Consider the following 22,731-nt stretch of genomic DNA (forward strand, 5'->3'; position numbering starts at 1 on the left):
GAGGACCCAGCGGTCCAAAGTTATAGTGGTCCATGCGGGGAGGAAAAAAGAAAGGCAGTTAGAAAACAGCAGGAAAATCGGATCCGGGGTATAGTCTGGTAGGTTGCCCTCGAGCGCACCCTCAAAATGCTCGCTTGCCCTCCTCATGAGCCTGGGGGTGGGGCTTCCCCTGTGGTGCCTCCATCTCTGGAGCCTCCACCTCTGGAAGAGGGCGGGATGTTGCGGCCGATGGCCTATCTGAGGCCCCCGCCACTGACCGGGAAGCCTGCGAAGGCTGGGTAAACCCCCACAGGTTCCAGGGGTACCACACCACCAGCCATTGGCCAGGGGTCCATGGGGTCGGTTGCGGTGTTGATGATCTTGACGGTACTGCCAGTGCCGGGGCTTGTCCCACTGACAAGGACTCCTGTTTAGTGCCAGAGTCATAAGCGGAGTGGTTGCTGCAGGGTGACCATGACCGTCTGGACTGGTGGCCCTCCTGTGTGTGGTGCTGGCCGCTGTGTCTTGACATCGACCTGTCTGATCGAGATGAGTCCCTCACATGGGCCCTCAGGGATCTTCAGTGTTCGATGGATCGGCGTCGGTAGACTGGTGATCTACGCCTCATGCTGTTTTACCAGTACCAGGACCTAGAGCAGGACCGGGAGCTGGAATGGGCCGGTCATTGGGAGGATCTCCCTGACTGTGGGGATTCATGTCTCGGCAACAGGTGCCGGCGGGCGGGTGACCGGTGGCTCCATTCAACTGATCGGTTGCATGATCAGTGCTGAGGCACTGGAGACACGAAGGATCGGTCTCGACGCTCATGCCGTGCCTCGAATCCCGTTGTTGGTGCCCAGGGTCTGGAGACCGAAGAGGGCTTCTCTGAGCCTTCCTTCCTACTTCCGAGGCATGACGGCTCCATGTGGGCGAGCGCTGGAGGGACATTCCCCACGATGGGGAGCAGTGCCAGTGAGGTGGGGACATGTGGAATGGTCCCAAGGTGGGTTTATCCCTGGACTAGGTACTGCTGGAGCCGGTGTGGGCGGCACCGGTAGTGTCAGGATCTCCTGCGCTGCCTGCAGGGCCTTGGGTGTCGACAGGACTTCTAGCTGATGGAGGCCCTCGTCACTGTCCAGTGTGGCAGGCATAGTATGGGAGGGGCTAGACTGCTTGCCTTGAGCTGGGGCCCGACTCCCTGACAGAGGCATTGAGCCACCCAGCACAGGTCTTGGCTCTCCTTCGGCCCTCTCCTTTCCCTTACGGGAAGTGGGAGATCTTCCCCTCGCGGGCTTCTTGGCCAGGCTGGGGAGGGAGATTGGTGCTGGCTCGTAGACGGCGCTGGCGGGGCACTCTGAACTGATGCGGTGGTGCTTGGAGCCGAGTCAGACCTCTGCTCCAGTTCTGGGGTCAGCACCAACTCCATCAGAAGCGCCCTGAGACGGATGTCTCTCTCCTTTTTTGTTTGGGGTTTGAATGATTTACAGATGCGACACTTGTCGCTTATATGTCCTTCAACTAGACACCTTAAACAACTAACGTGTGGGTCGCTGATGGGCATAGGCCGCTTACAATGATCACATGGCTTAAAGCCTGGGGACCGGGGCATGTCTGTCCCTAGGCTGAGTCCTGTCCGGGACCAACTAACTAGAACACACACTAAGGGTAACCTAATGATATACAACTATTTTACAGGAAAAAACGTTCGTGAGACACACTGAATGAAGCTAGAAAAGCTAGCCAAAGCAACAGACGTTCAGCACCGTCACTGGTGGCAAGAAGGAACAGAAGGTGGGGGGAGCCAGTGGCGCCCATTATACCGTGGCATGTGCTTGCCGCTCCCGGGGGCGCCACAGCCAGTCCCCTACGGATACCACCAAGGGGAAAACTTCTGGTACCAGTGCATGTGGCAAGCACACACACATAGGCGTGCGCACGGAGTGTGCTGAGTGTGCCCAGGCACACCCTAATGCAGGGGTGGGCAAATGGCTCCACTCCCCGGCGCGGCAAGCAGTGGGGTCCACAGTCCCGGGCCGGAGCGCCCAGCCGAACGCAGCAAGCCGCCGGCCCCTCTCCCGCCTTCCCCCCTCCCCTGGAGCCATGCTGCCGCGCGCGCAGTGCTCTGGGGGCCGGGGCTGCGCACTCCCGCGGGGCAGTGTTTGGCTCCACGGTGAGGCAGATATGCTCCCTCCTCCTCTGGAGCCATGCCACTGCACGCAGCGCTCTGGGGGCCGGGGCTCAGCGGGGAGTCAGACACGCTCCCCCCTCCCCTGGAGCCATGCCGCCGCGCGTGCAGCGCTCTGGGGCTGCGCGCTCCCGCGGGGCAGTGTTTGGCTCCGCGGGGAGGCTAGGAGCCTCATCTCATGGTAAGGGGTCCGGGGCCAGGGGGGTTGGATAAGGGGTGGGGGCAGTCAGGGGACAGGGTGGGTTGGATAGGGGGTGGGATCCCGGGGGGGTGGTTAGGGGCGGGGGGGTCTCTGGAGGGGGCAGTCAGGGAGCAGGGGGGATTGGATGGGGCATGGGAGTCCTGGGGTCTCTCAGGGGGTGAGGGGTGGATAGGGGTCAGGGCAGTCAGGGGACAGGGAGCAAGGAGGGTCCTGGGGGGGGCAGTTAGTGGGGGGGTCTCTGGAGGGGGTGCTCAGGGGACAAGGAGTTGGGAGGGTTGGATAAGTCAGGAGTTCGGGGGGGGGCTGTCAGGAGGCAGGGGTGTGGAGAGGGGTTGGGGGAGGCAGGGAGCGGGGGGGTTGTATGGGTCGGGAGTTCTGGGGGTCCTGTCGGGGTGGGGAGCAGTTGGATAGGCGTGGGAGTCCCGGGGGTCTGTCTGGGGGCAGGGGTGTGAATAAGGGTCGGGGCAGTCAGGGGACAGGTAGGGGGTAGGGGTCTAGGGGGCAGTCAGGGGACAAGGAGCAGGGAGGCTTAGGTAGGGGGTGGAGTCCTGGAGGGCCAGTTAGGGGCAGGGGTCCCAGGAGGGGGTAGTCAGGGGACAAGGAGCAGGGGGGGTTGGGGGTTCTGAGGGGAGAAGCCAGGGGGCGGGAAGTAGGAGGGAGTGGATGGGGGCGGGACTAGGGCAGGGCAGGAGTGGGGCTAGGGCGGGGCTCCCTGGGTGCACACCCTAATGAAATGGGCTGTGCACGCCTATGCACACACACCTAATATGGAATGGACATGAGCAAGCACTCGAAGAAGAATTATACCTTCGAGATGCTGGGTAGACTTATCCTAAATTTTAAGTGTGATTGGCCTGTGACTCAGTTCAGAGACTGAGGGTTCTTCTGGGGCTTTGAGAGTCAGTGGTGAGCTGCAAGAGGGGAATGTCTGGAGATGCAGCATATGAGCAGTAGCAGTCGGAAGAAAGCAGGGTGTAGTGGCACTGGCTGGGGATGCGGGGTGTGTGTGTGTGGGGGGGGCGGTACAGAGGGACAATGCCCAAGCACCAGCCACTGGAGGTTTTCTGCCTACATGAGACAAAGGCACACAAAACTTTCATCGGGGTAAGGGAAGCAGGCTCCAAAGCAGCACTGCAGCATCATTTAAAAGGTGGTAGCATGCACTCTCCTAAGTGTCAGCCTCCAGCTGTTAGCTAGTGTGAAGGATGATCAAGTCACGGCCTCTCTGGGATGAGCAGCAGCTCTGGCCCCCATTAGTCCTCCCTTTTTGGTATGAGTGTAGCTGTATTGTGCATCTATTTAAAAAAACAAATGAACTTGCACACATATAAAACTTAGAGCATTCACTGTGTTGCACAAACATAATGCCTTGTGCTCAGTGAGTGCAAGCACCAATAGTCTAGATAATTTTGCATGTGCAAGGTGGGTGAGAGAGTCACCTTGTACGCCTCCTCCCAAGCACATTCATATGATGCAGCCAGAATCTAGTCCTAAATTAGAATCAGGTTTGTTTTGTTTCGGTTTCAGGAAGAATTATAGTCAGTCCTGGGGGATCTAAACAGTATAGAAGGGAGTGAACAAGCTGGCGTGTGATCTTGAATTCAAAGAGTCTCCCTTACTACTGTAACAGGTAACAGCAGTAGAGCAGCACAGAAATGCTATGATCAGATTGCAATTACATTTGAACTGTTCACTACAGTACAAGTGTCTTGTCATTTTTACTAATTAATAGTAACGAAAGCAATGAAAAATGCATTCCAGTGAAGCAGTGTGAAAAGAAAGGGATGAAGACGGGAGGATTTAGAGTCCCTTTGTATCCCCATTGGAAGGAATATAAACATTTAGCTTAGTATACAATAGTGTTGGGCCGGGGGAGGTGATGGGGCTCACAGAGACTATTGTATTTTGAGGCTAAACAAAAGACCATCAGATTTGTTTCTGTTGTGTCCCTGTCTCAGTTTCAAACCCAAATCCCTAGAGGCTCATAGTTCTCTGCAAAAACCATTAGTAACTTAGCAAGGAAAGGACTTTTAAACATTCCTGGTAAAGATTTCTGGGACTCCTCATCTGAATTTTATTTTAACAAGAAAAAAAAACTTCAAATTAAAACACTTGCTTCACTGATGTTTCTATCACTTTTTTCCCCACACAGATATTCAGACATGTACATGTTTGCTCACCAAATATTTGCAGAGAATAAAAATCTTGTGACTATTTGGCAACTATGTATTCACTCACAGGTGCAAACCCAGAGTGTCTTGTTCAAGCCCTTCTTCTGCTTATCAAAGTTTTAGTTATTCAACCAAGGAGCATGAACGATACCAGGAGAAGACTAATCACACAGTGAGTACTCTAATGTACAGTCACAATCAACAGTTTGCAGGCTTATTGACAGGCTGAAAGTTATCAATATTAAGGCCAGAAGGGACCCTCATGGCCATCTAGTCTGACCTCCAGATGTGTTCACATAAAACCATTCACAGAATAATTTGGAATAATGAACATTTTTTTTTAAATCATTCAATTTGTGAGTAATTCACAAACAGAAAAAAGGGCAAACACACACACACACACACTACTTATGCAGTTCCCTCTCAAGAGCACCAGGAAGCTTTACAAAGTCCTTTATAGTTCAAAGCAGCCTCTAAAAACAATGACAGCAGAAAACTTACTAATTGGAATCACACATTAGTTACTGAAACTACAGGACCAGATCTTGAGCCCCCATTCCATCTCTTTTGAGCTGCTCCAGCAACACATAGCAAGTGGAAAGCCAGCTTAATAGGCCAGTAGGGGATTTGCTCAGAGCAGAGGAATCCCTGGACAGTGTAGAACTGGCAGAAATGACTCTGTCATCCTCCTTCACAGGCCCTGCGTAGGGGGAGTGTCTGGGATGCAGCCAGGGGAGGGTGAGTGGCTGGACCACTGCTGTGGCCCAGAGATCCCCAGCGGGCAGAAAGGCCAGTTGGGGGCAGTTACTAATCAGCATGATTTAGAATAGACTTGAGGCCCTGAGAGCTGAACTGGCCCCCACCAAGAGTGCCATGGGTGGAAATGCACCCCACAATAGTCCCCAGGCGAAAAGCGAGGCAGGAAAGCATGTTCTCAAAAGGAATGAGAAATACTTGTTGAGAGTGGAATCCCCTTAAGGAACAATTTCCAAAACCTGGAAGAATTTCCGGGTTTGCCAGCTGAAGCTTGCAGTAGAGACCATTTCCACCAACCCGGAGAAGCAATAGCAGAGGGTTTGGGTGGGGTTTTAACAGTTAGACCTAGGAATACATTGTAGTTATGGGATAAACAGGTAGTTAGGAAACAAGTGGTATGCTCACAAATAGCAAAGCTGAGGAGCCACACAAAAGAGAAGGCAAAGGAAAGGATTTTGCCCTGTGAAAAGTGTTTTATCTGGAAAAGGATTGAAAAAATTAAATAATTGACCTGACTTTATTTATGCTCGTGAGAGGCAGGAGTATGATATAATATGGACTAAAGCTTGCAGGTGTACAAGGCAGAAAATATGGCAACAAGCAAAAAACCAGCCTAATAGCCAAAGCGCATACAGTGCAGGCAGCCCGAGCGAATTTCACCCTGACACAATTAACTATGCTCGTGGATACATCCTGCCAATGAGAACAGATGTGTGCCATTCCCACAAAGGGCGTGTGTTTCCAGGACCGTGGGCAGGGCTGGGACAAAATTATTATGAATTATTTACTCAACAGTGATGCCCAAAGGCCCCAATCATGATCCAACAAGTGTGTATGCTGCCATCCCTAACAAGATCAAGCTGGTAGCAATTACTATGAGCAGGCTGCTCCTGAAAAAGGAGCAGCAAACAGCATTGCACAAATTGTGTCATGGGTGATATTGTAACGTGCAATAGAAGGAACTCCCTGGCACCATAAATGTTTTACAGTGCAACTCACCATGCAATGCTATCCAGCTTTCCCCCTCAACCATTATAGCAGGATTTGCCTCTGTATAATTTAGTATAGACCAACATTAAAAAAAGAATGAATAACGTGATGGAGCAAAATTGCTTACATGTTTTATAAAATTTAGTGCAATTTTTTAGCTAATTATGTTCAGTTGATTTTTCAAGTCCTCAAAAAATGACTTTGCAAAGTGTTGAGGCCTCAAAAGAGTTTTTCCAGCACAATGTTTTCATCTTCCAAAATTTTGTGTATTCAAAATGCTCATGGAGAAGTGCCTCAACAGAAAGCTTGGGCAACTTCAGCTTGTGGAGAGAAGACAGGGAGGGACAGAGCACAACAGTCACACACTCACTGACAATCAGAGTAGGTCAAAACTTTTTGCATGAAAAATTTATTTGTCAAAAAATAGCCACTCTTCTCAAACAAAACATTTTCAAAAAGAGTTGAAGTTACTGAATTTGTTTTTTACAGTTTTTTTCTACCATACTTTTAAAAAAATCAAAATAATTTTTAAATCATTATCAAAATTTCTCATTTACCAGAAACCTAATTTTCAGTAAAAAGAAAAATCTCCTGGATTTTGGTAAATTGAACATATCGATCATGATTTTGTTAGAAAGTTTGATTAAATATTGTTTAAAAATGGTTAAAATATCATGAAAAGTTTAGTAAAAAATGGGAAATGGGTCCATTTTAAACCCTGCAAAATAGATACTTCAAAATGTTGAAATCTTTCTGAAATCATTTTCCTGTTTTTTGAACAGCTGTATTTGGAATGTTACATGCCCACACAAAATCTTTGTTAATTTTTATACATGCTTTTTAAGGGAGCCAACTCTTTGGTACCTAAAGGTAAGACTTCCAAAAACATACAAGTACAGAAGTTTGGAAATTTCTAGTCAAGGTTGTCTACCTAGAGGTAAAATCCTGGCCCCACTAAAGTCAATGGCAAAACTCCCAGAGACTTCAATTTTGTCTGCATTTCACCCTCGATTCCCGTTCAGTTACAGTTTCAACAATTACAAATATGATGCCTACAAAATCACAGTGCAGCCATTTACACTGGTCAGAGTCAGTCACAGTGGACTTGTAATACTACCAATTCACAATGGAGATGTTTTACATCCACTTTGCACAGCTGTACATGAGTCACAAGGCAGTGAAGAATCCTTCCTACTCCTTACCAGCCTTAAGACTCCATAATAACCCCAACATAAATGTACCCCAACATAAATCAGGTCTTGGGGTATATCAGTTTTACACCAGTGCTACGGTACTGAAATCAGTGGAGGTACAGTCAGGTGAAACTGATGTAATCGAATGGAGAATCAGACCCATTGCCTCTTTTGAGATGCTAACAGGGTCTTTAGGCTGAGCAGAAATTGCCAGTATAAAGTATCCTGGGCCAAATTCAGAAGTCTTCACTTAGTCCAGTACTCAAAACTTTTCTCTCCTTTTTATCTGAAGGCCTGATCAAGTATTTCAGGATTTGGTGTAGTTTGTGTGTGGGTTGTGTACCAGGGGCAAAGATTCTCTGAAGAAATCGCAGCCACTGAGTTGTGTTTTAGTTGCAGTCAAAATGGATCCAGCTTTTCTTCTGTTTAAACTTCATTATCTTTTTCAAACTCTATCTCATGTCCTTTTATAAGCTGAATTTGGTTAAGATATCTATTGTGCTAGGGAATATTTAAGGTAAAAATACATGTTAGCACTGTTGAAGAGCTATATACTTTCTGACAGCACTCTTTACCCTCTCTCTTCACTCAAGCCAATCAGTGGGAATTTTGCCTGATTGAACATAGATAAGGAACGCTGAATGAAGCCAAACATTTGCAAGCAAGACTGATGGCTTCCCCTAAACAAAGGGTATTCCGCCATCTAGTGGCAAAGATGTTTCAACATTAACAAAACTTGCTTTAAAAAAAAATCAAATTGAAACCTTTGCACATATGACTCATTATTGTGGTTCATTTCTCAAAGCTAATTATGGTGAAGAAGCAATATTATACTGGCGATGGACACAGTATAAAAACCTAGTGAAATGGAATATAAATAAGTAGCCTTGCTGACAGCACAAGGTGGAAACAAGAATCACACAGCAAGAAAACTGCTGCATGCATTGGATTGAGATGCGTTGCCAATTTTTATCTCTGAGACCATAGCCCACATTAATTTTCTGGCCACAGTCATGTCTCTTTTTGTAGTGTGGTGCCAGGCTGTCCCAATGAGAGGATCATGTACCACATCTTCAGAGAACCAAAGACTAGCCATTTTGTTTTTCACATAAACGTTCCCCTTCCATCATTTTGTTTAGAAGAAGCAGACCATATGCTCAATGATAACAGAATTTAATTTAGAAGCAAATAAGTAGAACTAAAGGAGAAACCATGGTATCTAAGAATGGTCAAATAAAATCAAGGGATAATCAACAACAAACCACCTGGTCTAGATTTTCAATACACTATGAATTGCGACCGATCATTTAAAGGCACAAGACATGCTTGTTTGGCCAGTTTGGGAGTGATTTTATATTACGGATTGGAGATTCTGTTACATTCTGTTAAAGCCTGATCCTGTGAGAAGCCAAGTGCCTCACTCCCATTGACTTCAGTGGGAAATGAAGGTGCTCAGAACCTTTCAGGATCAGGCCTTTGTTTTGTCATTTATCATTTTTAATTGGTGTAAGGCACCAAGAGGGCCTGATTCTCTGCTCCATTACACTAGTTTTACAGTGGTGCCATTCCATTGAAAACACCGGGATTGTACTAGCATAAAACCAATGGAACAGAGTGGAGAGTCAGATCCAGTTATTTTTTATGTAACACACCCCCTTTTTTCTATCTTAAGAAGATTCAAACTGCTCTTTTCACACAATTGTAGTTTGAAAGAGAAAAAAGTGACTGAAAAAAATCCATTATTTCCCTGCCTTCTCAACACCTTTGGTCATTTCACGTGGCCTCACCGACACTGAAATGCAATGTGTTCATGCCACGGACACATGCAGTGGCAGGCAATGTGAAAAGCGGAGTATTAAGGAAACATCCCTATGAAATAAAAACTTGTTTACAACAACTTCATGATCATAAATGAAGGGAACAAAAGAAACTCATTCTTACCGGCTCTCAACTGCTGCTTGAAACTCCTGCTGACTAATGACCTCTCTCTCCAACCTGTCAATTTTTCTGAGAAATACAGAAAAAGGGATCAGACCCCATGACGTTCAGAAAACATATTATCCTGCATATTGAAAACAAGTGAGCCCTAGATTAGTGAAAGGACACAGCTAGAAGATCATTTTGGCCCACATTTCATGACTCAGATAGACGGCCCAATACCATTCCAAGGTTTCTTCTATGTCATCTACCTTGTGCGATAAGGGGCAAACCTTGCCTCAAGTGTACAAGGCCCTGCCACAGGAGAAGTGGTCTGGCTGCACTGTGCACAAATGGGGCATGACTTGAGGAGTCCATTTTTCCGGGGGTTCCTTTATGCACAGCTGCTACACAGAGAGGAGCAGACAGTGGGTCGGCCGGCAAGTGAAAAGAACCAGCGAATTTGCTGATTCCTGAATCCATTGGTCAGGGAGGGTGCAGACACCAGGAAGACTACTCCCCATGTGAGGCTGTATGGGAGAATTCCTATTTCCTTTGCCCCTCAGCTCTCAAGGAATTCCCCAATGCATAGTCAGACTAGTCAGACTTTGCTGGAGACAGGATTTAGGGCAATGACTACTTTTCATGTATAGTTGAGGTAGTCAGTTATTTTTTGTCAAGGTCCAAATTTCATGGTCAAGGTATGGTCAAGGGTCAGACTCCACAGAAAAAACCCCCCAACAATAATTATAATAATAAGTAAATAAAAATATTTTGGGGTTCAAAAGCGTCTGGTTATCTGGATTTGGCCCGCAGAATGTCTATTGATTACCTGAGTATATGGCATATCAGTTGAAAACCTTCAATGACTTGCATCTTAACAAAACGCGCTGACTGAACACACCAGTGAATCATTTAAAAGGCGCACTGTCAAGAGTTACAGGCTAAACTGTGATTTTAACGGTCTGTCTATGACTGAAAACAAATCCATCAGCTCCCTCAAAGCTCAAGGGCTGTAACACAGAGAGTTCCAGTTTCTAGCTGAGCTTCTGCAGCAATAAATGCAGGGCCTGGGATCTATTTGTAACTGTGGGCAAATCCCGAGGGACACCACAGCCTCACACAGCTAAGGAGAGAGTGGGCATAGTTGGCTTTCCAGCACCTTCCTTGACCCTAGGGGCCACCAGCACAAGTTCTAGCAGCCTGAGGGAGTAATGGGGAAAGCTCTTCAGAACACAGAGCACTCCAGCCACACACCCTACAGCGGGGGTGCCAGGAGTCGGTGATGCATAGCCAGCTACCCCAGTTCTACACCACCCAGGGGTTCACCTCCATAAGGAGCATCCCCAACTGGCGATTTAAGCCACCTTTCTGTCATCTTTACCCTGCAGGAACAGGCAAAGGTGACAAAGCGGGGCTGAGGATCTGGCACTTCAGTTTTGCCTGCTCTCATGGGGACTGAGGGCACTCTGCACTTTGCAGGGTCAGGCCCTATGGAGCAACTCTCACGACGAGGCAGAAAGGTCCACCAGGGGCCCGCAAATGCCTAAAATATATGTTTTAATTAAATAAACTAAGAGTGGTCATTTCTTCACAATCACTCACACTTCTCTGAAAAGGAGGTCGGTGATGATGCCACCTTCTCAATAATATAGAGGCTAGCAAGGGGTCATTGGCTTTTAATGAGATCTTGATTAGCATCTGGAACCATTGCTAAGGCTCCAGGCCTGCAAAGGGATCTGATCTGTACAGAACCTCACTGAAGAGTCCAACTGATATCAACCTATTCAACAACAAAGGAACTCTGCAGGGGGATACACACAGTTGCACCCCACTGCAGGATCAGGGCCTAAAACATTGTCTCCTGTAAAAACTCCTTTTCTTTCATTCTAAATTTGTATTTCCAGTGTTCGTGGATTCTCTCTATTTTAGCACCTTCAATAGTTCTAGCTCACAATCTGTCAAACATAACAAGAAAAAATTTGATCAGACACTTACTGGAACGTGGCCAAGAGTGAAAGGAAATCAGATTGAAACAAATTTGCCAACTTTGCTTCAATTGCAGTCAGAGTGGAAGCTGGGCTGATGCTCCCGTCACGATGAAATCTACAAAGGATGCAATTTAAAAGCAAGGATTAATACAGATGTCGCACATACCTTCTTTATTCTATTGATATTCTTGTGCTGCAGCTAGAGCTGGTCAAGAGATTTCTGACAGAACAGTGTTCCACGCAAAAATCCAGATTCAATGGAACTAAAATGTTTTCTGGCTAGCCGGCTCCCAGCTCTGGAAGGCACCGAGAGAGAATAAACATGGAACAACACAGTGCCATAACTACAGTACCTTCCAAAGTATAACCACGCTTTTGAAAATAATGTACTAGCCCGCACCTCTCCACACACGTTATGGCTAGACGGTTTGGTCTGTGCTATTGTTCAGAAACTGGCTGCGGATATGAATCACTACAAACACACCCTTGGTGTGCTTTATAATAACTCCATTCAACAGCTTACAGGCTACTATTACTAGGATACCATCAGCGACAGACCACCGACGGATGGTCTGTTGGAATGTTATTTCTAGATGTTGGTTGGAGAAGTAGAAGATAAGATACTCCTCTGTGCTCAGGCACTCCTGCACACCCTGCGGGTTCTGTAAATCATGCTAACATAGAGCTTTTAGTGACATCAAAAGCCTCTGCGGCCTGGTCAGGATGACTGAGGAACAGAAAGCAAGACAACAATTACAAAAGTTATACATGACAATCATGTTTTAAGAGAAAAATATTAAGGCCAAATCCTGGCCTTACTATTATGATGTGCATTCTTAGGTAGGTGAGTGATGATGGCTAAGCAAAGAGCCCTGAAGTCATTATGCTAAAGCAGAGCAAAATGGGATTAGTACAATGGGCTTAAGCCAAACCCCACTGACATCAGAGAGAGTTTTTCCATTTACTTCCATGGGCTTTGGATCAGCCCAGGGTGCTCAGCTATGCCCCCTACTGCTGTTCCAAAGCAGAGTCATGTGCACTTCTCTCAATGCCCGCTGACAGGGTGTGCGCCTGTGCAAGGGCTCACGCTCCGTGCCATGCTCCCATTCTAGTAGACCACACCACTTTAGGGCTATGGAGTGCCTCCAGATATGCCAGCCAACTCCTTCAACTGCTCATGGAGATACTAGGTGGCTTCTGTCCTGCTTCTGCACGGGCGAGAATAGGGTTACCAGTCCTCTTCCCCCACCCAGTGCTTCAACACAACAAGACACATCAGAATTTTGCTCTGAGCAACAGAACATGACAGTACCTTTCTAAGAATTTATACAAACTTCAGATGAATCTGATGCAAGGACCAAAGGCCCAAGTGTTTGTAACCAATGAGAAGAGTAATAGTTCCACATGATGAAAAAATACAGAATAAAATCTGAATTAACTATGGTAGCTCCTTCCTATGGGTCTCCAACACACCTTGTCTTACTTGTTTATATTTTAGCTTGTAACATTTCTGGGCCACAGGCTGTCTTGCACAGCATCAAGCATATTATTGGTGCTTAGCAAATAACGAACAACAGTAATGACAGCATTGGCCACATTATTTTGTTGTAAATACAAAATGGCATTGAAGACCTTTAAAAATATGAAGATTTGAAAAGAAAAATGGTATTATCTATTTCTGAAAAATAAACATCATTTCAATGGATTAAGTATTTCATTAAATAGGATCGTGAAATAATTCATTTACTCCTGGACTGTTACTTTTCTGTTCACATTTTGTTAATAATGTTCAGCTGAATTTTGTGACAGTCTTTAAAGTTCTTCTGGTACTGAAACTCCCACAGCAGAGGGCAGGAGAATAGCACAGAGGAAGCATGGCTCAGACTGAAAAGGGAGTCTCTCCAAAGACAAAATGGATAGTTTTAATGTTTGTTAACAGGGTTATTTCAGGTTACTTATCTTGTCATGGAGGCAGATTCAGTCTTTAGAGGCCCTATCTAGTAGTAGTTATCTCCAGCTTTCCAAGTCATGCAAACTGCAGAAGGCCATGGCTTATGGCTCTGTACCAAGCCACTTATTCAGGGGGAAAGTCATCCTGCTTCAGAAGGCTAATGTTAAAATAAACTTGTGCTTGCTTGTGAACTGTTCTGGGGAAAATGAGCTGAAGCAAAATTGCACATCTCCCACTGTGGTACAATATTCCCTAATGGTCTATATTCCACCACCCCTACTCCAAATGGGAACCAGGCAGCACATGAAAATTTCTACAGGCCAAGGTTCAGAATAACCTCTAGCCCTCAGTGGTGCCCAAGATGAGGAACGTGCATTGTCCTGATTTAAGGGACCTTTTTTTAAAAAACACAAATCAACAAAAACCTTTGCATTGAGGAGACCTTTCCCACTTACCAGAAGGGAGAGGTTCTCTTTTGGGGATGTGGAGGGAGAGGGGAGCCCTGCCCTAATTCCATCTGCCATTTTTCCAGGAGCGTTGTAGGGGAAAAGGGTCCAGTGTAGGCTTGATGAGCCCTACTGGATGACAGAAACAACGCTGTCGGCCAGAAATGCAACATATTAGACTTTAACTCTTTCCTGGTTGTCATTGTTAGTCAGGCAAGAAAGCCTCCACTTCACAAAGCATCCCATGAAAATTAGGTGCAGCCTCCACAGATGCAGAGCATAGGAGGCCTATGGAAGTCACAGAGGCGGCTTTCAACTGGATAAGGGCCATTGGATTGTATTTTCACTTCTCTCTCTGGTCTGAGTCACTGGGCTTAATTCTACCTTGTGAAAATGGGTGCAGCTCTACCAAAGCCATATAATCAGAGAAAGCAATGATAAATAAGCAACGACTTCATACGAACTTATGCTTGGAATTAGAGAGAATTTTGTGTGTGATCCCTCTGTCACTACGATCCTGGAAGTTCCTTAAAAGATCCAAATAATTGATCCCAGTTTGGCTGTTTTCAAGACCACATCTTGCCAGGAAAAGGTTAAAATGCTCCTTTTTGAGATGCATGTCAAATTTTTGTAGGATTGACAAGAAGGATTCTTTTCCCACCTTCCAAAAAAAAAAAAAAAAGTGAATCAGACTTCACTTTATTTAAATAAAACTTTAATATGCAGAATGTCACTGATGAGCTTTCTCATTACTTATTCTGTTGCATGATCACTGTATTTATTCAGTGTTCAAGGGCCACATTCAGCCACCTTACTCGTAATGGGCAAAAAATCCCAACTCCACTGAAGTCAATGGCAATGTTCGTATTGGCTTCGGTGGAGCCAGGGTTTCATTCAATTAACAGAACTTTACTCTACGAGCAGTCCCATTGATAGGAGTTCTCCCCTCCACTGTGGCTCTTTTATCCTGCTGTGGATCAAGCCAAGGAAGAATTCCCCCTGGAGCAGGCTTAGCTTAAGGCCTATCTGCAAGCCCCAGCATTGGTGGCATGTCAGGAATGCATTGAGTAACCATTATTTAATAAATCTTCATATAGTTTATTATAGGTCTGGCTACAAGCATTGTCTTTGGTGCAAGATCTAAGGGAAAATTGACCTGGGGTAAGTGACTGGTCCTTTGTGATGAGGAATAACCTGAATCTTGTTGTGATTTTTGGTCTTAAAGGCCATCTACCACAGAGATGTGCTCCCATGGGTGGCAAGATAAGCCAGAATGTCCGAGGGGACTGTCTGGGACCCCGTTTAAGGCTGTTAATGTGCCTGATCAGTTTGCACTTGGTGCAGTTGATTGGTGAAATCTAAGTTCAGAATTCACAACCAATTTGGAGTTTGTGCCCTAGTTTTTAAAAGTGTGCCCTGAGTTGGTACTTATACTCTTGGGCCACCATTGTGAACTTAATAAAAAGTGTCAATCTATAAAAAGAGATTGCAAACACTTTGGGCTTGTTTGTTTGGTCCTCTCCTTTATACATAATCAGTCTTGCTAAACTGCTTGCCTTGGTCCTGATTTTCTAAATGTTTGGAATAAACACTTGCTACTCAAATTGTTAGTGCCTATTAATACAAAAGGGACCATTTTCTTATTAGAAGCATCACATCCACCAAAGCTATGGATATAAACAATATTAATGGATACATTTTCCAGCAATTCAGCAACAAATGTGGAGATCACTGCTATACTGGTAAACACAAAGGACCAAATAATGCTCTTCTCGCTTATCTAAGTAACTCTACTGAGTAATACCAGCTGGCTGGTTAGTGTACTGGGGTTTGGATTCAACAGTCCTTGCTTCACATCTCATTACAGCCCACACAATACCTCCAGATCATTTGCTGTGGGCGCTTCCCCATTTAGAACAGATTCACAGACTAAAAAGCATTTTACCTTTCCTGTTTTTTGTGGGTCATGTTTTTCAAATTCTTCTTTCATGTTTCTAAATCCTTCTCTGAATTTATCTTTCAGCCACCTTTCTATGTCAAGTGAAGCTCTGCGTTCCCACTCTGCTTTCGAGATTTCTCTGCTTTGCCCTTCAGTTGTGATATAGAAAGAAAAGTTTAAAAATTATTTAATATAAACAAAAAGAAGACAGGCAATATGGTGAGAAAAATAATACGACTCTAATGCACTGAAACTGTATAGTACTGAAGGAGTCAAAGGATGGGAAGACAGCAGTAACTCTCCGTGATCTAGTTACTGATAAGCCCTAACAGTGGTGAAACAGCCATCTTTCTTCAATCAGTGATGCCTCCTGTTAGTTAGAGCACAGCCCAAGACTCATCCAGGTTTTCCAGGTACTTTTTTTTTAATCCAATTAAACTTAAAGACATCACTTCTCTGCACCTTGTACAACTCCTTTGTTGCTTTCTTTGCAAAGTATTTCTTGGGTGTAATTTAACCAGGATCAAATTTGCAAATGACACTAAATTTTGAGGGGTAACAAACACACAGGAGGACAGAACTAAACTGCAAAGTGAGATGGAAAGTGGGGACTGCAGGGAACAAGCAGAGATCCACATCTACAGTGAAATAAGCAACAAAGATACAAGGTGAAGAGAAATAACCATGCAGCTGCACTGGTTGCATTTAAGTGAAGTTATTTTCATCTTGTCTCCAGTAGAGTGAAGATGAGGAATCATAACCAGACAGTTAGGAGGGGAGGTGTCCCATAAAAGGATCTCAAGAAGTGGTGTACAGAATAAAAAAGTTTGATGACACCTGTTCTAAAGTGCAAGCCAGCATCAATCCAAGCTTCCCCACACTGCACCACCAATGTGCTTTAACCCTGACTTCGAGGGATCACCCTGAGATGTAAGAGAACAATTCCTCCTCCACAGCCATTCAGTCTCTGCTCATTGGGGAATTCAAGGCAGATCCTTCATACACCAAGCCACACATTTGTATGCATCTCTGAAACTGAACGCAGAGAGCATTAGGCTCCCCATGTCTACCCTTAAGCTAGAAGGCTGGACCCTATGACAGAGACTTACATTATAGGTACTCTCACTGCAGGTCTGTTTGCTGTATTTGTAATATATTTGCTAATGTATGTGTTACTTGATCAACTGTCAGACCTGTTCATGATTATATTGCCCTCTTGTGAGTGTTGTATAAAGAGAATAAAAGCCTTACATATATTTGTAACAAAGGTTTTTCTTTAACTCAAGTAGTAGATGCCTATGTTTTTGGAACCAAAAGTCCTTGATGATTCTATCCCTGATGTTGCAGACAGGTAATTGAGCAGGTAACCATGGTGTCTGTGCATAGGTAACATCATATAGTGCAGGATATTTAAGTAAACATTGACACAAAGAAGAAAAACTCCCAGAACCTAGGAAAGGCAACCAGCATAATCAACTATAAGCATTCTATAAACAATACTTGGAGGATCTAAATTACTTGTTCAGTGCTTAGATGTTATTCTGATAAGTACTATAGAAAAACCTCAGATAGAGAGAGTGGTGGAGAATGGTATCAGTAAACAACAAATACGGTGGAAGTTTTGTGATGTGGATACCTAGTCCAATAATAACTGAACTAAAACCATGAAATTCATTTCACAGAGGCTACCAGACAGCCAACAGACAGAGAGTAACTATTTTAAGACTTGACTACTTCTGAGCCAGTTGTCTAGAGATGTATCCATAACCAATCCCACAAGTGATTCACTTTCCATGACCTTTTTTTTCTGATTGCCATGAAGGTTACTGAAAGCTATGGATTCAATTAACCAATATTTATTTATTTTTTACCAGAAACTTTAGCATTGTTTGAAGATCCATTTTGGAGCTCAACTCCTAGTTTTTTAAGTAGTATATCTCCTTTCAGAACTCCTGTTCCTTCTGTGTCATACCTGCAAAGAGCAAGAGGAGAAAGTCATTATCAGATTTAGCTTCCTTTCTTAGAGAATAGTTCATGCTTCCTCTGCATTTGTCACCTTCCTGTGAACATCAAGCACTGACAAAATGTCAGCAGAGTCAACCCAATGGACCAGGTTTTTTCAACAAACCAAAATTGAACAATAGAGAGACAACACTCCCAGCTGTCCCCATAATATTAGATAAAATAGAGGCAATGGTACCTAGTGGTAAGCACATTAGCCTTCTATTGTAATATATAAAAGAATAAAATCAATAGGCCAAATCCTGAGTCCTCAACTGACCCCCATTCCTCTGCTTCCACTGAGAGCATGGAGCAGCAGATGGGCTCTGCACCTCGTGTTCAGGAGTCATGATTTGACTTAATATCATATACTCCCAATTATCTGAAACCCTATTACCCAAACCTCTGCATTATCACTCACTCCCATGACAGCAAGGCTGCAAAGGGACCCCGATGTGGTCACAGGGCCAGTGACACCCAATCCTGGCAGGCACCAGGGGCAGGGAAGGCTGCAGTCCTGGCAGGGCAAAGCAGAGTCCTCGGCAGGGAGGGCAGCACAGGAAGCCCTTGGCAGCCCCGCTGTCACGGGAGTGAGTGAGCGGGTCCACAACTGCAGAGGGCTCCCTGCACTGCCCTTTCGATTATCCAAACTCCCAATTAGCTGAATAAAATCTGTGTTCCCCAGGCTATTTGGATAATTGGGAGCATGCTGTTATAATAATACTTGCACTTACATAGCCCCTTCCATCCAAGGATCTTGTAGCACTTTACAAACACTGATAATTCTATAAATCAGGTTTATAATGGAAATTACAGTATGAATGATCCTTCCTTGCAGCAGACCTGCTGTTATAACTATAGTGAACTATTGAAAATTCATGTGACCAGTATTTCTATGGAAAGCATCATCACGCTGCTTTGCACCAGTTAAGAAGCTTTGGTGTTTGCCTATTGGATGCACTAACTGGTTACCACATATTGGAGCAGACCCTGTTCTGCAGCTACTTTGTGTGTGGAACTCCCATTGGCTTCACTTAGAGTTCTGTATGCAGAGCAGCTGCAGATTAGGGCCCATGAGTGGTCAGTGGAGTCCTCTACTCTGTGCCTGGACTAAGCATCTTCCCTGTGGCTAATATGACAGATGAAAGTGGCTATTTGTATATCTTACACTGTCCAGGTTCTCTCCATTTACCTTTTCCTCCCTTTATCTGGCCCCACACCAGCATCACACACACATACCCTCACAAGTCTACCACCTAACACCAGAGGGGTGCTCTTTATTTTTTTTAATGGGAATGAGAATATTACCTAAAACTTGAATCAGATATTACCTTCTCCAAAGCTTTTCAAACTCCTCATTTCCAATGTGAAAACCTAGTTTGTTAAGTATGTTCTTAAACTCAGGCATCAGAATCCTGATGTCATCACCTGGGTTCTTCTGGGGCATCAGATCAGCAATATCCAGGGACCTATTTCCAACAGAAGACAATATGATCCTTGCCTTATGAAACTTACCCTATGCCTGCTACACAGAAATTCCTCATTCTCTTACAAAGACAGAATTATTACATTTTGATTTAAAAGAAAAAAAATCAATCCTGCTATGTATTTGGGGGTTTCTCTGCAATTGCGTTATCCCTTAGCAGTGGAAAAGAATCAAGAAGGTAGTTTGGTTTGGGTTTTTTTTTATATGGTCCACTTTGTAAAAGGATGCTTCCCCCTCCCTCCTGATCCCATTCTATAGACTTGGATGCTGCCAGGGTCAAGCCTGATAAATCCTGAAACTTTTACCAATGAGAGCATTTAACATTAGAAGCAACACATCAAGGGATGTGGTAAATTCTCCATCACTTGGAATCTTTAAATCAAGATCGGGTGGCTTTCTAAAAGATATACTCTAGTTCAGCCACAAATGGTTGGGTTTAATCACTGGGGGAAGTTTCTGGGATCAGTGTTACACAGGAGGTCAGACTAGATGATCACAATGGTCCCTTCTAGCCATAAAATCTATGATTGCTGCAGAAGTGCTTATACCTTTGTTTTGCTTTTTCTTTTAGTTGTGCATGCACCTGTGATGCAGTCATCATGCTTCTATCCCCCTGTCTGTGGTTGATGGGATCAAGCCAGGCTGGAGCCCCAGAAGTAGCAGGATCACGAATTGCTGCATACAACTCTTCAAACTTGATAATGGCTTTGTCCTGTAGTTTAAGCCTGTTACAATGCAGGATTGTGAATGTTTGTTTTCAGTGTTTGCATTCTCTTCAGTGACATAAAAGAGATAGATCACTTACTGATGGAGAAGCAGACCATACAAATCAAACCTCTTCCTTTCAACACTTCTTTCTTCCACTACCTCAGCTCACATACAAAGGAGAAAGCCATTAAGTGGCAATGACATATATATTAATATTTGCATTAAATGCACTAAAATGTGTTGGTATTAACTCCATTAACATTCAACTAGTGATTAACTATGGCTGAGCTGGTGGAGCCTGGTGACCTCTCAAAGTTGCCTGGCAAAAGATCGTCTGGTATATGACTCAAAACTGCAGATGCAGAGCCTATCCAGCCTAGCCTGAGGAGTTCCCACTGCCCTACGATTAAATGCATCACCACCACCAGAGTAAGATTTTATTCTTTGACAGATGTCTTCAAGTTGCAGCTAATCTCCAGGTTGCCAGGCAGCAAGCACATCCCAATTGCCACCCAGCAGCTGTAATCAGCTTGCCCTTCCCTGCACAGGTCACAGGAAGTTCCACATCAAGGGGTTCGACAGTAGCCTCATGGTGCCTGACTGGCTCCCTGCCCTACATAAACCCAAGAGGCATTCCAGGAAGTGTCCAGGCAACAATGTGGATCATTAGCTAGCTGCAAAGTCCACACTGCATTCTCTGTTCCTGAACTCCTGGTATTGACCTTGGCTTTGACCTGGACCTCGACTACCACTCATACCCCAGAACACCCACACAGACCTGATATCAGGTACTGACCTTTGGCCTGATCCTTGACCGGTCTCTGGCTCTGCCCGTCAGCCTGATTACTGCCCCTGATACTGACTCTGAACCCCGGTTGTTGTTCCTGCCTACTGAGCTCCTGCACTAGTCTCGCCTACCTTTGCACAGAATCGTGACCCACTCTTTCTTCTGTACAATTTGTAACAAGAATGGTCATCTATAGTAGATGTAAGAGAACAGCCTTAATACAAATGCTGTTAGAATACCACGATCTGATCCTTCATGAATAATAACTCCATATGGCTTTAAACCAGGGTGAGGAAAATTCAAGTTGATATGGCTCATCCAAGAATAATTCTGAATGCTGCTGTTGCTACTGCATCTACACTTACTTTTAAAAAGGAGATATTTACTAGGGACTAGGGGTCTGATCCAACAGCAATAAAAGACTCCCACCTGACTTCAGTGGGTGGGTCTCAAGCACTATGTTCTTCAGTGCCCTATTTACAATATTCAATTAAACTCTTGTAAGACGCCATTTCAATCCAGTCTGCCACTGTACACTTTTAATATGGATTTTTGATCAGTTAAACAAAAATAAGTTGTCTAATTTGATCGGGCATGTCTTAATTTGCCTTTTCCCTGCAAAATACAGACAAGTCATATTGCATTATACTGTGCTTAAATAATGCAAATTTAAATAAGAACATAAGAACGGCCATACTGGGTCAGACCAAAGGTCCATCAAGCCCAGTATCCTGTCCTCTGACAGTGGCCAATGGTAGGTGCCCCAAAGGGAATGAACAGACAGGTTATCATCAAGTGATCCATGCCCTGTCACCCAATCCCAGCTTTTGGCAAACAGAGGCTAGGGACACCATTCCTGCCTATCCTGGCTAATAGCCATTGATGGACCTGTCCTCCATGAATCTATCTAGCTCCCTTTTGAACCCGTTATAGTACTGGCCTTCACAACACCCTCTGGCAAGGAGTTCTTGTGTTTGTTTTAAACCTGCTACCTATTAATTTCATTTGGTGGCCCCTTGTTCTTGTATTTATGAGAAGTAGTAAATAACACTTCCTTATTTACTTTCTCTATACCACTCATGATTTTATAAACCTCTATCATATCCCCCCTTAGTCGCCTCTTTTCCAAGCTGAAAAGTCCCAGTCTTATTAATCTCTCCTCATATGGAAGCCATTCTATACCCCTAATCATTTTTGTTGCCCTTTTCTGAACCTTTTCCAATTCCAATATATCTTTTTTGAGCTGGGGCGACCACATTTGCACGCAGTATTTAAGGTGTGGGCGTACCATGGATTTATATAGAGGCAATATGATATTTTCCTGTCTTATTATCTATCCCTTTCTTGATGATTCCCAACATTCTGTTCACTTTTTTGAATGCCACTGCACATTGAGTGGATGATTTCAGAGAACTATCCACAATGACTCCAAGATCTCTTTCTTGAGTGGTAACAGCTAAATTAGACCCCATCATTTTATATGTATTATTAGGATTATGTTTTCCAATGTGCATTACTTTGCATTTATCAACATTAAATTTCATCTGCCATTTTGTTGCCCAGTCACCCAGTTTTGTGAGATCCTTTTGTAGCTCTTCACAGTCTGCCTGGGACTTAACTATCTTGAGGAGTTTTGTCTCATCTGCAAATTTTGACACCTCACTATTTACCCCTTTTTCCAGATCGTTTATTAATATGTTAAATAGGACTGGGCCCAGTACAGATCCCTGGGGGACACCACTATTTACCTCTCTTCATTCTGAAAACTGACCATTTATTCCTACCCTTTGTTTCCTATCTTTTAACCAGTCACCAATCCATGAGAGAACCTTCCCTCTTATCCCATGACTGGTTATTTTGCTACCTTCTTTAGCTTTTATCTGATCACATACCTTAGAAGAAGTTGCTGATACTGCTTGAAGCTGATATACCTTCCCAGAAATTTGGTCAGCATCATTAGTAGCACATCTCTATGAATGAATAAAAGTAAGAAATATATCTATAGTGTGATTTGATCCAGTCCACCTCC

The 22,731-nt window shown here is 44.5% G+C and overlaps 1 protein-coding gene across 1 annotated transcript in view; it reads right to left on the reverse strand.

Annotated features, from left to right (window-relative positions):
• LOC135879668 (EF-hand calcium-binding domain-containing protein 6-like) overlaps positions 1-22,731 on the reverse strand; it is a 90,774-nt gene that overhangs the window by 59,251 nt on the left and 8,792 nt on the right. The window contains exons 4-11 of the mRNA XM_065405719.1: positions 22,595-22,672; positions 19,756-19,932; positions 19,053-19,190; positions 17,592-17,692; positions 15,727-15,869; positions 14,246-14,442; positions 11,392-11,499; positions 9,418-9,483 (exon numbers count right to left, since the gene is read on the reverse strand). Coding sequence (XP_065261791.1) covers positions 9,418-9,483; positions 11,392-11,499; positions 14,246-14,442; positions 15,727-15,869; positions 17,592-17,692; positions 19,053-19,190; positions 19,756-19,932; positions 22,595-22,672 — 1,008 coding nt within the window. The remainder of the gene's footprint in view (positions 1-9,417; positions 9,484-11,391; positions 11,500-14,245; positions 14,443-15,726; positions 15,870-17,591; positions 17,693-19,052; positions 19,191-19,755; positions 19,933-22,594; positions 22,673-22,731) is intronic.

This window comes from Emys orbicularis, chromosome 5 (assembly GCF_028017835.1).
Source record: "Emys orbicularis isolate rEmyOrb1 chromosome 5, rEmyOrb1.hap1, whole genome shotgun sequence".
Classification (NCBI taxonomy): Eukaryota; Metazoa; Chordata; order Testudines; family Emydidae; genus Emys; species Emys orbicularis.